The sequence below is a fragment of the Chiloscyllium punctatum genome, chromosome 1, assembly GCF_047496795.1.
Source record: "Chiloscyllium punctatum isolate Juve2018m chromosome 1, sChiPun1.3, whole genome shotgun sequence".
In the NCBI taxonomy this organism is placed as follows: Eukaryota; Metazoa; Chordata; class Chondrichthyes; order Orectolobiformes; family Hemiscylliidae; genus Chiloscyllium; species Chiloscyllium punctatum.
Window position 1 is genome coordinate 75798824 of NC_092739.1, and position 15851 is coordinate 75814674.

Sequence of the window (15851 nt, forward strand, 5' to 3'; positions counted from 1 at the left end):
CTCTTACTTTTGCTATCAAAGTGAATAAACTCACATTGCATGAAATACGGAGTTTCGGGATTGAAGGTGATTTAGCGAATCGGATTAGAAATTGGCTAGCTGAAAAAAGGCAAAGGGTAGTGGTTGATGGGAAATGTTCATCCGGGAGCTCAGTTACCAGCGGTGTGCTGCAAGGATCTGTTCTGGTGCCACTGCTGTTTGTCATTTTTATAAATGATTTAGATGTGTGTAGAAGGATGGGTTAGTCAATTTGGGGATGACACTAAGGTAGGCAGAGTTGTGGATAGTGCTGAAGGATGTTGTGGGTTACAGAGGGACACAGATAAGATGCAGAGCTGGGCTGAGAAGTGGTAAATGGAGTTTAATGCGGAAAAGTGTGAGGTAGTTCACTTTGGAAGAAATAACAGAAATGCTGAGTACTGGGCTAACTGTAAAATTCTTGGCAGTGTAGATGAACAGAGAGATCTTGGTGTCCAGGTGCATAAATCCCTGAAAGTTGCCACCCAGGTTGATAGAGTTGTTAAGAAAGCATATGGTGTGTGGCATTTATTGGTAGGGGGATTGAGTTTTGGAGCCATGAGGTCATGCTTCAGCTATACAAAAACTCTAAGGCCGCACCTGGAATATTGCGTACAGTTCTGGTCACCGCATTATAGAAAGGATGTAGAAGCTTTGGAAAGGGTTCTTAGGAGATTTACTAGGATGTTGCCTGATATGGAAGGAAGGTCTAATGAGGAAAGGCTGAGAGAACTGAGGCTGTTTTCTTTGGAGGGAAGCAGGTTGAGAGGTGACTTAATTGAGACGTATAAGATAATCAGAAAGTTAGAGGGTGGATAGTGAGAGCCTTTTTCCTTGGATAGTGAAGGCTAACATGGGGAGACATAGATTTAAGTTGAGGGGTGATAGATTTAGGACAGATATTAGGGGTAGTTCTTTTACTCAGAAGTAAAGATGTGGAACGTCCTGCCTGCAACAGTAGTAGTCTTGCCGACATTAAGGGCATTTAAATTAGCATTGAACATACATATGGATAATAATGGAATAGTGTAGGTTAGATGGGCATCAGATTAACTTCACAGGTTGGCACAACATCGAGGGCCTAAGGGCCTGTACTGCATTGTAATATTGTATGTTCGATGTTCTATCTTCTATTGTTCACATTATACTGCATCTGCCATGGATTTGCTCACTCACTGCCTGTCCAAATCGCACTGCAACATCTCCATATCCTCCTCATACTCACCTTTCCACCTGGCTTTGTGTCATCTGCCAATTTTGTGATGTTCCATTTAGTTCATTTTTTTAATAGATATTTTTATTAGAAATTTAACATTTTTACAAGTTTACAAAAATAAACAAAACTCTCAAGTACAAACATTGATATACAATTAAATCTTAAATATATAATAACCAAAAGAAAAATACCGAGAAAAATAAACAAAACTCAAATAACTACTAATCTAACCTACAACTAACCAGAGTGTATATTTAAGTCTCTTACATTATTCAAATAAGAGAAAGAGAAAAAAAAACAGCGGATAACATAGAAATTGGGTAGCGAGATACATGCTCGGAATGTGTTAACATCAAATGTAACAAAACCCGTATTCGTGCGGGATTCCTCTCCCAAGGGGCCCCGGACCAGCCAGGTTTGTAATCTTAATTAAATAAAAGTTCTTGTTAGGATAGCCGAAATATCTGTATTCATATAATTCAAGAAGGGCTGCCATATTTTATAAAATAATTTGGTCTTTCGGTGCACCATATTTGTAAGGAAGTCAAGGGGAATACATTCCATAATTAATCTGTGCCCATTTGAAAGTCCAGGGGGGCCCTCAGCCACCCAGTTTGCCAAAATAGTTTTCCTTGCACAGAAAGAGAGAATAGAAAATAGTCTCTTCCCATGCATGTCCAGGGAGGGTAAGTTCGAAAAGCCCAAAAGGAGAGATACAGGATCCACTCTAATTTCCGTTCCTAAAATTTCTGTCAGGGCACTTGCTACTTTAGTCCAGTATCTACGGATCTTATGACAGGTCCATAGGCAATGTACCAGAATGCCCACCTCTATTTTACATTTGGGACACATTGGAGATGCCCCTGCCTTAAATTTTGCCAATCGATCCGGTGCTATATGGGCCCTATGAAGTATCTTCAGCTGGATAGCCTGAGTTCTGTTACAGATGGTGATTCTTCTGGCATTTTCCCAAGTGTCATTCCACATTTCTATAGAGATTTCTAGTCCCAATTCCTGATCCCACGTTTTAAGCAGATTATCCATATCTCCCAATACTTTATCATGTAGTAAATGATAAATGGTACTGATGGAGGATACCCCCATTGGTCGTAGTACTCTACATTCTCTATCTGATTTATAAAGACTATCTAATAACGTAGTCGTCTTCTGTATATAGTCTCGAATTTGGAAGTATTGATAGAGGTCTCCATTAGGTAATCCAAATTTCTGACGCAGCTGTTCAAAAGACATCAAGATCCCATCTTTAAATAGGTCCCCTAGACATGAGATACCCCTGGATCTCCAGAGTTTAAAAGTGGTGTCTGTAAACCCTGGTTGGAATTCCCATGCTCCCACTATCGGTGCATAGGGGGATGTTTTATGTGAGTTGCCCTCATTTTGCTGCATTATATTCCAAGCTTTAATTGTATTTAGTACGATAGGGTTTTTACAGTAATCGGTAATGATTTTCCTCTTGTCTGAAAATAAAAGGTTAATAAGTGGGCATTTTACTTGAGAAGCCTCGATGTCCAGCCAGATTGATTGTGGATCAAACAAGACCCAATCAGCTATGTAACCTAATAAGGAACTTAACTGATATTTCCTAAAATCTGGGAAGTCCAATCCTCCCCTTGCCTGTGGAAGCTGTAGCTTCTTCAGCTTAATGAGGGGCCGTCTATGATTCCAGATAAAGGAACCCAGCCAGCCATATAATTTGCGTAGTGCCAGCCTTGGCGCAATCACCGGAAGCATTCTCATAGGGTATAGGAGACGGGGCAGGACATTCATTTTAATTAGTGCTATTCTACCCAGCCAGGAACTTGGAAGGTCTCCCCATCACTGGAGGTCCTGCCTTATCCTTTCCAGTAAATGCTCAAAGTTAGCCTTGTATAACTGACCAAATACTGCGGTAATAAAAATGCCTAAATATAAGAAACCCTCCAGGGACCAACGAAAGGGAAAATGGGATCCATCCACTAAGTGGGGTATCATAGCAAGGCCACCCATTGGCATAGCCTCCGATTTTGAGAAATTAATTTTATCGCCTGAGAATGCGCTAAATGTATTAACAACTTGGATTAAGCGAGGTATGGACATCAGAGGATTACTGAGGAATAGAAGAACATCATCTGCATACAGGGTAATTTTATGTTTACCTGTACCAATCCGCGGGGCCGTTATAGTAGGATCAGCCCATATAGCTTCTGCTAGTGGCTCAATTATTAGCGTAAATAACAATGGCGAGAGAGGACATCCCTAACGGCAGCCCCTACCCACACTGAAGCTATCCGAACCTAATCCATTGGAAACCACAACTGCTTTGGGATCACTATACAATGTTGAGACCCATTTGGTAAACACCTTTCCAATGTGTAAAACAAATATGACCATTCAACCCTATCAAATGCCTTTTCCGCGTCTAATGAAACTACTACTCCTGGTATCTTTCCCTGATGCAGGCTTGAATCATATTCAAAACCCATCTAATATTATTGGATGTTCTACGGCCCTTAATAAACCCCATCTGATCCTCCTTTATGATATATGGCAGTACCCTTTCTAGTCTCAATGCTAACGTTTTAGAAAGGATTTTAAAATCTACATTTAGCAAGGATATTGGTCTGTATGACGTACAATCTTCTGGGTCCTTTCCTTTTTTTAAGGATAAGAGAGATATTTGCCTCTTTCAGTGAAGGCGGAGACAGCCCTGACTATATGCATAGTTATACATGTCCATAAGTGGACCAGCCAATATTCCTGTAAATTCTTTATAGAATTCAGCTTGAAAACCATCTGGGCCAGGTGCCTTACTGCTCTTAAGTTGCCTTATTGTGTCAAGTATTTCTTGGACTGTTAGGGGAGCATTTAAGACCGATACCTGTTCCGGAGTTAGGCCCGGGAAGGTCAAATTTTTAAAGAATGATTGCATCCTCCTAGTCCTGTCTTCACAATCCTGCGATTTATATAAATCAGAATAAAATTTTCTAAAGATTGCATCAATCTTTTTATGATCATGAGTCAAAATACCCGTACTTTCCTTGATAGACGTGATAGTTTGAGGGGCCTTTTTTTTCTTTGCAAGAAATGTTAAGTATCTACCCGGTTTGTCGCCAAATTCATATAACCTTTGTTTCGCAAATAATATTTCCCGCTTAGCCGTTTGGGTAAGCGTAGTGTTTAGAGCTGTCCTAAGGGCCGTAATCCTTTGCAATTTAATAATAGAAGTTCTATCAGCGTATGCAGTTTCAGTTGCTTTTGAGTGAGCTTCGAGCAGACGCTGTTGTTCTCCCTTTAATTTTTTCTGGGTCACTGAGTAGGAGATGATCAAACCTCGCGCGTAAGCTTTGATGGTCTCCCACATTATTGATGGGTTGCTAGCTGTACCTAAATTAATTTCTAAAAAAGTTTCATTAGGAAGGGGTCCATACGCCAATGGTGAGGGGATGTCCCATTATTCCTAGCCTTGGTTTCCATATATACAGCAGCATGGTCGGAAATGACCTATTTTACAGGATGATATGGAATTTTAAAAAATCGAGGGGGCAAAAAACATATCAATTCTGGTATGACATTTATGTGGATTGGAGTAAAAATAAAAATCTCTACCCTGTGGATGAAGACATCTCCATACATCTACTAATCCTAATTCTTTGTTCAGATCCACCAATTGTCTAGATCTGGGAGATACTCCTGCAGTACTCTTGGGAATCCTATCTATTTCTGGATCCATAATATTGTTAAAGTCTCCCCCTATAATTGTATGACAGGCACCAAGAGCCATCACTTTTGAGAAGGCTTCCGTTATAAATTTAAAGGGGTGTGCCGGGGGGCAGTACAAATTTAAAATCCCATATTCTTCTCCATTTATAAGGGCTTTAATCAGAATATATTGTCCAGATTCGTCTTTTATCTGATTTAGGATTTTGAAAGGGAAATTCTTCCAAATAAGAATAACAACTCCCCTACTTTTTGAGCTAAAAGAAGAAAAAAAAGGCCTTATCAAATCCACCCTGTCGTAATTTCAAGTGTTCTTTATCCGACAGGTGTGTCTCCTGTAGGAGAGCTATATCAACTCTTTCTTTCTTAAGATTTGATAATATTTTCTTCCTTTTGACTGGCGAATTACTCCCCTTGACATTCCAGGTGCACCACTTAACCGACTGATCAACCATAATCATCCGGGCAAATCCGAGACCCCTCGGGAGAGGAAACCCTATCCAAAGCATCCTGAGCATAGAGAATATAAAATTCACAAAAATAAAGGGTCTCTAATACACTCACAACAGTATAACAAAAAACTATTTCTAAATAATAAAAAAAACGTATAAAACGTATTTAAATGGAGATTTTCCCCCTTGTTCCCAGGGGGTGTCACTTCCTTTCCAAAGGTCCATCGAATCCTCTCCCAACCAATGCCCTACCCTTGACCCAGGCGCTCCTCAATAAAATGAGGAGAATTCAGATATAATACAAAGCTAGAGTTAACAGTGAGCACCCTACCCCCACCCCACCCACACCTGGATATATTTGGTAATGTTAATACCATGTATAAACATATATAACTATAAAATTACAACCTCAGCAAATAATAATAATACAAAATAGCAAGGGAAAAACAACTCCGCTCCTAGAGACAGAGGTAAAATAGAATAAGGCAACCACCTCCCCCCACCAACATTAACTAAATCCCCTGGCTTATATATATACACACACATATCATACACACATACATACATAGTTAAATAGAGAACAAATAAATAAATAAATCCCTCTTCCCCACCCCCCAAGATAATATTAAACAGTAAGGTAAGAAAAAGGGGGGTGTATATAAACCGGAGTGGGGGAAAGGCAAACCAACATCCATTGTCTCTTACAATTTATCTAAGAGAGTCCAAAAATTCCTTAGCCTTTTCTGGTGATCCGAAGTTATACACGGATCCTTCATGGTTAAAGCGTAGCGTCGCTGGGTAGCGTAAGGAGTACTGAATATTAAGTCCCTTAAACACTTCTTCGCCTCGTCGAATGCCTTCCTCTTTCAGACCAGAGCTGGGGAAAAGTCCTGGAATAACATGATCTTGGATCCTTTATAGATCATGGCTTGGGAATCTTTTCCAAGATTTCTAGAGGCTTCTAGGAGTATCTGCCTCTCCCTATAGCTCTGCAGCCAGAACAGGACCGGGCGTGGGTGCTGGTTCGAGCCGGGTCCGCGCATTGCAACCCGGTAGGCCCATTCCACCCTTACCTGGCCTGATCCAGCTTCCAGATTTAAAAGCTGTGGCAGCCACTGCTTGAGAAATGCTGTAAGCTGGCCTTCCTCTTCCCGTTCGGGAAGGCCTAGCAAATGAATATTTTTTCGACAACCTCGCTCTTCGAGAGTCCGGACCTGATCCACAGCCGATTGCACTGTAGTTTCGGAGGTTGCGGCCTTTAGCTCTGCCCCTCCGACTCGGCGCTCGATTTCTTTAATGTCTCAGTCGTGCTTTTGCAGCGTGGCCGAGAGTGATTCTTCAATGAAAGCGTCGATCTTCGCATAGAGTTTAGAGATCATTTCCATGAGGCTTGCCACCGTAGGTAAGTCCCCCAGGGCGGCTCCGGACGCCTCTCCTGCAGCTGGAGAGGGTGGGGGAGGGGTTCCTACTTGCTGAGAGCTGCGGGCTCCCTTCCCCTTAGTCATTTTTGCTGAAGATTAAATTGTTTAAATTCAACACTGAGCAACTAATTAAATTAAACAGTTATTTTAAATGATTTGGTGAGTGTGGTGGGGGTGGGTGACCCACTTTGCCCAAGTCTTGGGAGGAGCACTGTAGACTCAGACTTGCTGGGTCGCCGCCATCTTTGATTTCCCCCCCAGTTCACTTCTTTGACATAAATTATCAATAGCTGGGGGTCGTAGTACCGATCCCTGCAATACCCAACCAGTCACTATCGACCATTCAGAAAAAGATCCTTTTATTCTTAATTTTTGTTTCTTTTCTGCCAATCAATTTTCTATCCATCTCAAAACACTACCCTCATTTCCATGAGCTTTAATTTTAAAGATATTTTGCAATATTAGATCCTAGAGAAGATGACAATGCATATAAAGCACAAAAATAGGCCATTTGGTCCATTCGATCCATTGTTGGTGTTTATGCTTAACTCCGTTGCTTCCATCTTTCATAAGTTTAATGAGTATGTGCTTGTCCACAGAACTCTCTTTACTGGAAGGTCATCAAATTTTGACAGACCAGAGAGCTTCTTATACTATGTTTTATGATCCTGAAGCAGCAGTTGATCTTTATCTTGGTGAATGACTCTGGGATTGGCTCATGGAGGACAGAGTTTTGTGTTACAGAGCTGCTTCAGGTGAATCTTGAAAGAAAATCAGTAAGGCTTTTTTTTCCTAATTTTATTGGCAATGGTGCATTCTGGAAACAGTAAGACAGTGGGCATGTAGGAATGATCCTCCTGGGAAGGGCTTTTTATCAGCTGAGCTACCTTTGGTGCTTTTTGGAAAGTTCTGGTGATGAGACAATCTGAAAAGTGACTTTGGCAGTCTGCTCAGGGAACCATCTGGCAAGATTCACCATCTCCTTTTTCTCACAGGCTCTAAAGGATGTTGTGCGTAGACTATTGTCTGATGAACTTGTGATCAAAGGTTTTTCTATTAAAAACAAAATGTTCATGATGTTGAATCGGAATAGTTTGGCTCGCTTTAATAATTCCTGATGAAGGGCTTATGCCTGAAACATTGATTTTCCTGCTCCTCAGATGTTGTCTGACCTGCTGTGCTTTTCCAGCGCCACACTTTTCAACTCACTTTAATAAAAGTTTTGTGATAATGAGGTCACACCCATCTTTCACAAAATCCAGGACAATTAGAACCCAAGCACATAGTGACTCATACTGAGTTTGTGTTAAGTGGAAGGTCTGTGCGCATTTAGATACAGCCACCCTACCTATGGCCCTGCATGTAGAACTGTTGGCATGGTGACAACTGTGTGTACATTTTTCCATCTTTAGATTCGCACATGTTATTCCCGCAGTTACCATCCATTTTTAATCTCTAGGTAAAGGTGAAAAATGGCTCAGATGACCACTGACATGTAAGAGTGAACACTGATCAGGCCTGAAATTATGTACAGCAACACAAAGCCACCCTGTACCTGATCTTTGGGTTTTCACCTACAAAAGAGAGGGAACATGCCTCATTCACTTGGCAAATAGTCTGATACAACACACACGCAAAACAGAGGAGCTGACTCAACTCGGTATAGAAGAAATATGTTGTCAAGCTGGAATTCATGCTACTTGCTTCCTGGGCTGATAGTCTAGGGATGCAGTTCAGATCTCTGTGTAAAGAATATATTAAAATAAATCTGTTTTCACAATGAGCAAGATTATTTGATTCAAATGTGTACCAAGTTTGTGAGAAGATTTGTAGCTCGGGTGCTCGTTGTTGTGGTTCTGTTCGCCGAGCTGGGAATTTGTGTTGCAAACGTTTCGTCCCCTGTCTAGGTGACATCCTCAGTGCTTGGGAGCCTCCTGTGAAGTGCTTCTGTGATCTTTCCTCCAGCATTTGTAGTGGTTTAAATCTGCCGCTTCCGGTTGTCAGATCCAGGTAATGATTACAGACGCTCACAACAGACTTCACAAATACAGACAAGAAATTGCACGCCAAAAATCGTTAATTTAAAAAAGCACCAATCAGGAATGGACCCAAACCATAGAACAGGCCGTCATGATAGGACAGAACAGGACCACACACCGCAAAAAAATGGCACTCAAAGACAAAATCACCAAACTAACACACAACAGAGAGTACACCACAACACACACCTGGGTTAGAAACCTCTCCCACAGACACGGAAAGAACAGTACTGGCCAAGGGACTCAACTACAACCACAGGGATGCCAAGACAGCAGACTTCCTAGCAGCACGAGAATGCACATTCAGGAACAATGGACTGACAGAAGAGACACAGCAAACAGTGAGACAAAGTATCATACCTCTGATAACAAGGAAAAGACAAACACATAACCTCAATGCCAAGGAGAGGGAAGCACTAAAATCACTAAGAAATGATAAGAACATAATCATACTACCAGCAGACAAAGGCAGAATGATGGTCATCCTGGACAAAGCAGAGTACATCCAAAAAGCGCAACAGCTACTTGCAGATACCAACACCTACCAAGAGAGGGAGTTTGACCCCACCCCACAGCTCACCAATTGGATAAACAACACAGAGGAACCTACAAAAAAAACCAGACAGATAACCAGGTTTGACCTACGAAGAATGAAACCTGAAAGCAACAACACCCCCAGATTCTATGGACTACCTAAAGTGCACAAACCAGACATCCCACACACAAACTGGCCAAAGAACTACAGCAGAAACTGAAACACCTGATCAGCGGATCCAGACACTCTATACAATCAACACAGGAATTCTTGGACATCATCAGAAATATACACATAGACAATGAAGAAACCATGGTCTCATTCGATGTAGCGGCACTGTTCACCTATATCGACAAAACCCTAGCCAGAGAAACAATAGCCAACCTGCTGGACATACAGAACAGACAACAGGATGTTGAACCTATCAACAAAGACTACATACTCAAACTACTGGACCTGTGCCTCACAACACACTTCACATTCAACAACCAAATATATGAGCAAATCACCGGCACACCCATGGGCTCACCCATCTCTGGACTCATAGCAGAAGTGATAATGCAAAGATTGGAACAAACGGTCTTACTGCAAATTCAACCCAAACTCTGGGTCAGATATGTGGATGACACCTTTGTAATCATTAAAAACACAGAAATAGAGAACACACACCAGATCATCAACGCCACACTCACAGGAATCCAATTCATTAGAGAGGAAGAAAAGGACAACCAACTCCCATTCCTAGACGCGATGGTACAGAGAACACCGAACGGAGAATTCACCACAAAGGTTTACAGGAAAGCCACTCACACAGACCAAGTCCTAAACTACGAAAGCAACCACCCCAACACACACAAAAGAAGTTGCATCAAGACACTATTCAAAAGAGCCACAACCCACTGCAGTACACCAGAACTGCAAAAAGAGGAAGAAGAACACTATACAATGTATTCGCAAAAACGGATACCCGCGCAATTTCATCAACAGATGCCTAAAGGAAAGACAACGGAACAAGGACATGCCACAACCCAAAGGACTAGCCACGTTCGCATACATCAAGAGCATTTCCTAACTGACAGCCAGACTACTGCAACCACTAGGACTCAGAACAGCACACAAACCAACAGCTACGCTCAGTCAACAACTCACCAGAACGAAGGACCCGATACCCAACATGAGCAAAACCAATGTAGTGTACAAAATCCCATGCAAGGACTGCACAAAACACTACATAGGACAAACAGGAAGACAGCTCACGATCCACATCCATGAACACCAACTAGCCACGAAACGACACGACCAGCTATCCTTAGTAGCCCCACACGCAGATGACAAGCAACATGAATTCGACTGGGACAACACTATTATTATAGGACAAGCCAAACAGAGAACAGCCAGGGAATTCCTAGAGGCATGGCATTCATCCACAGATTCAATCAATAAGCACATCGACCTGGAACCAATATACCGACCACTGCAACGGACAGCTGGAACTGACAACTGGAAGCGGCAGATTCAAACCACTACAAATGCCGGAGGAAAGATCACAGAAGCGTTTCACAGGAGGCTCCCAAGCACTGAGGATGTCACCTAGACAGGGGACGAAATGTCTGCAACACATATTCCCAACTCGGCGAACAGAACCACAACATCAAATGTGTACACTGCAAAAAATGTAAATGCATCTTAAAAAAAAAGATAACTCACACTATTCCGGAGTCCTGTTGAAATTTAATAAAAATAGAAAATGTATCTCTACACATTAACTCTGTTTCTCTCCCCATAGGTTCTGCCTGACTTGTTTATTATTTCCTGTTTAGGGTGTAGGTTTGCTCGCTGAGCTGTAGGTTTGGTATCCAGCTGTTTCATTACCTGGCTAGGTAACATCATCAGTGGCGACCTCCAAGTGAAGCGAAGCTGTTGTCTCCTGCTTTCTATTTATATCTTTCTCCTGGATGGGGTTCCTGGGGGTTGTGGTGATGTCATTTCCTGTTTGTTTTCTGAGGGGTTGATAGATGGCATCTAGATCTATGTGTTTGTTTATGGCGTTGTGGTTGGAGTGCCAAGCCTCTAGGAATTCTCTGGCATGTCTTTGCTTAGCTTGTTCCAGGATAGTTGTGTTGTTCCAGTCGAAATGGTGGGTTTTTTTCATCCGTGTGTAGGGCAATGAGGGAGAGGGGATTGTGTCTTTTTGTGGCTAGCTGGTGACAACACATCTATCCTGGGACAGGCTAAGCAAAGACATGCCTGGCACTCCAACCACAACGCCATAAACAAACACATAGATCTAGATGCCATCTATCAACCCCTCAGAAAACGAACAGGAAATGACATCACCACAAACCCCAGGAACCCCATCCAGTAGAAAGATATAAATAGAAAGCAGGAAACAACAGCTTTGCTTCACTTGGAGATCGCCACTGATGGTGTAACCTAGCCAGGTCTTGAAATGTCTGGATATCAAACCTATAGCTCAGCGAGCAAACCTACACCCTAAACTTCAACCTGAGCTACAAACCTTGCGATTTCCTGTTTCATTTCAGATTTCCAGCATCTGCAGTCATTTTGCTTTTTGATGGCAATAAACTATTTGTGTGATGAATAAGATACTTCATTACTTCCAAATGTATCTGCCTAATAGATATAAAGATTAGTTCACTGATTTTGTAAAAATAAAAAAAAGGTGTATTTTTCTTGTATGCTATTGCAGGAAAAAGTTATATGTTGTAAAATGTTACTTATGTTGCAGGGAGCATTGCTTCATATCAGGCCTCTGCCCCTGTCAGCCGGCTGCTTTTGCTGGCTTTTGGTGTCTCTTCTGCCCTACTTGTTCAAGCCATAACTTGGTGGTCAGGAAACAGTCAGCAAAGGTATTTGTTTTCTTTTTAGTCCATTATACTATCTTTTGTGTCTTTTGTGCCTTTTGGTGCAGACAAATTGTTGAACTTAAAACAAAAGTAAAGCAGTGAAACTCAGGTGCATTTAATTGTCTTTCGATTCCTTGTGTGACATCTGGAGTAAAAACTATATTGGTTTATTACCATGCTTGATCAATAAACAACACATGATGTTTCCAAAGTTCCATGTGATCATCTGACTCATTCACTTATTAAAGCAGAGATTTTTGCAAACATTCAGATATGCCTGTTTTGTAATCTGTGAGGGTATCCCAAGGGACACTAGCAAGTTGTCCTACAAGCCAACACTTACATAATGGAATTCTATTCAAAAAATATAAACTTAATTCAGTTTCTCAATTTAGGACCAGTATTTTTCCTTTCATCTAATTGAAGAATGGGTGTCTTTAAGAGCAAGACAGCCTCCACCCTCTAACATTTCTTCTCTGTGGATCTGTCAAAATCCTGGAATTCCGTTTCTCCCAGCACAGTTGGATGTACCTGTACCACCAGGATTGCAGTAGTTTGAGAAAGCATCTCACCACCACATTCTCCAGAGCAATTTAGGGATGGGCAGTAAAAGCAGGAGTAAATCAACTCCACCCACAGACAATTTCTTAACTACCCTGACTACACAAATCACAATCAATTGGACTTTGTACAGGAACCAGAAAATCACTCCACCTGTCCTATTTACTAACACTTACAGTTTCATTGAACTCTCTGGAGGGAGAACTAAATTGTTTTACATCAGTATTTTGAGTAGACCCTATATCCATTAGAACAATTGAGTTTGGATGCTTTCTTTTGAAGGAGAAAGTGAGGACTGCAGATGGGTGAGAGTCAGAGTCAAAGTGTGGCGCTGGAAAAGCACAAGAGGTCGGGCAGCATCTGAGGAGTAGGAGAGTCAACAATGAAGGGCTTATGCCCAAAATGGATGCTGCCTGGCCTGCTGTGCTTTTGCAATGCCACACTTTACAACATTGCTTCCTTTGAAGGAAAAGGGATTATTTCCTCCTTGAGTTAAAAATCATTTGTATCTCTCATTGTCCCTTTGTACTTATGTGTTCACAGCTGTGTCTACCATCAGTCTCTTAGTTGTTGTTAAAGCTACAATCTGGTCGGTGATATTATTTTCCTTTTTGAGTTTCTTTTTTGGATTCACTTTTACAAGCTCGAAAAAGTCACATTGGATTCCCTGGCAACATTCAGCCAGCTGAAAAATGTGCCCAGTCTTATTACAATGGAGACCACTTGGCTTCTAATTTTGACCTCCACCCTCTGATCTGAGGAGGAAACCTAGGGGGCAGCTATCCATTCTTTACTTTGGCTACTAGTCTTCCTTTCAGAGAAACATAGAAAATAGAAGCAGGAATAGTCTATTCAACATTTTGAGCCAGTTTCACCATTCTATATGATCATGGCTAATCATCCAACTCAGTACCCAACTCCTGCTTTCTCTTGATACCATCTAATCCCTTAGGTCACATGAGCTTGCCAATTGGATGCATAATTGGCTTAATGGCAGGAGACAGAGTAATAGTGGTAAAAGGTTGCTTTTCAGACTGGAGGCCTGTCACCAGCAGTGCTCCACAGGGATCGGTTCTGGGTCCTCTTTTGTTTGTCAGTTATGTAAATGATTTGGATGAAAATATAGACGACACCAAAATTGGTGGAATAGTAGACAGTGAAGAAGGTTTTCTAAGATTACAAAAGGATCATGATCAAATGATCCAAGATGGAGGACTGGAAAAATTTCTGGCTGTAAGAGCTGCTCCTTTTTTTTGAGGTATTTTAGGTGTTGGAGGTGATTTGCTCGAATTCCATGAGTAGCAATTACTGTTTTATATGCTGTTGCATTGTTTTGGAACTTTGGAAAAAAAAGTCAAACAACAGCAGTTTTAAAAGGGAGAAGAGCAGACAAAGGAAGCACATGGTGAGGTCAGTGCAGGAGAGAGAGAGAGAGAGAGAGACAGAGAGAGAGAGAGAGAGAACCTGCAGTTACCGCCTTTGCTGTTTGAATTCGTATATTGCTAGACATCGGAGTGCATCTGGGAAAGTTAACAAACAGTGAAATTCACAACTAATCTTGGAGGCCAGGGTTGGAGGATCTGAGTTATAGGGACAGGCTGAACAGGCTGGGGCTGATTTCCCTGGAGCGTTGGAGGCTGAGGGGTGACCTTATAGAGGTTTACAAAATTATGGGGGGCATGGATAGGATAAATAGGCAAAGTCTTTTCCCTGGGGTCAGGGAGTCCAGAACTAGAGGGCATAGGTTTAGGGTGAGAAGGGAAAGATATAGGAGAGACCTAAGGGGCAACTTTTTCACGCAGAGAGTGGTACATGTATGCAATGAGCTGCCAGAGGATGTGGTGGAGGCTGGTACAATTGCAACTTTTAAGAGGCATTTGGATGGGTATATGAATAGGAAGGCTTTGAAGGGATATGGAGAAAGTGAGGACTGCAGATGCTGGAGATCAGAGCTTAAAAATGTGTTGCTGGAAAAGCGCAGCAGGTCAGGCAGTATCCGAGGAGAAGGAGAATCGACGTTTCGGGCATAAGCCCTTCTTCAGGAATGAGGAGGGTGTGCCAAGCAGGCTAAGATAAAAGGTAGGGAGGAGGGACTTGGGGGAGGGGCATTGGGAATGCGATAGGTGGAAGGAGGTTAAGGTGAGGGTGATAGGCCGGAGAAGGGGTGGGGACGGAGAGGTTGGGAAAAAGATTGCAGGTCAAGAAGGCGGTGCTGAGTCTGAGGGCTGGGACTGAGAAAAGGTGGGGGCAGGGGAAATGAGGAAGCTGGAGAAATCTGCATTCATCCCCTGTGGCTGGAGGGTTCCTAGGCGGAAGATGAGTCGCTCTTCCTCCAGGCATCGTGTTGCCATGGTCTGGCGATGGGGGAGGCCAAGGACCTGCATGTCCTTGGCGGAGTGGGAGGGGGAGTTAAAGTGTTCAGCCATGGGGCGGTTGGGTTGGTTTGAAGGGATATGGGCCTGGTGCTGGCAGGTGGGACTATATTGGGTTGGGATATCTGGTCAGCATGGATGGGTTGGACCGAAGGGTCTGTTTCCAAGCTGTACATCTCTATGACTAAATGGATCAATGAGCTGAAAAATGGAAGATGGAGGTATAAAATGCGAGGACAAATGCGATACATTGCATTTTGGTACAAAAAGTGAGGGTATGGCTTATACAGTTAATGGTAGGGTCTTGGGTAGTGTTACGGAACAGAGGGACCTGGGGTTCAAGCACATAATTCTTTGAAGTTTGCATCACATATAGACAGGGTGTTTAAAAAGGCAATTGGTATGCTTGTTTCATTGCTCCATCCTTTGAGTATCGGAGTTTAGAGTCATAGAGATGTACAGCATGGAAACAGGCCCTTCGGTCCAACCCGTCCATGCTGATCAGATATCCCAACTCAATCTAGTCCCACCTGCCAGCACCTGGCCCATATCCCTCCAAACCATTCCTATTCACATACCTATCCAGATGCCTTTTAAATGTTGCAATTGTACTAGCCACCACCACTTCCTCTGGCAGCTCATTCCATACACGT

The 15851-nt window shown here is 42.4% G+C and overlaps 1 protein-coding gene across 1 annotated transcript in view; it reads left to right on the plus strand.

Moving 5' to 3' along the window:
- Positions 1-15851, plus strand: part of LOC140482325 (PGAP2-interacting protein-like) — a 136998-nt gene that overhangs the window by 32571 nt on the left and 88576 nt on the right. Inside the window, exon 3 of the mRNA XM_072579614.1 lies at positions 12148-12268. Coding sequence (XP_072435715.1) covers positions 12148-12268 — 121 coding nt within the window. The remainder of the gene's footprint in view (positions 1-12147; positions 12269-15851) is intronic.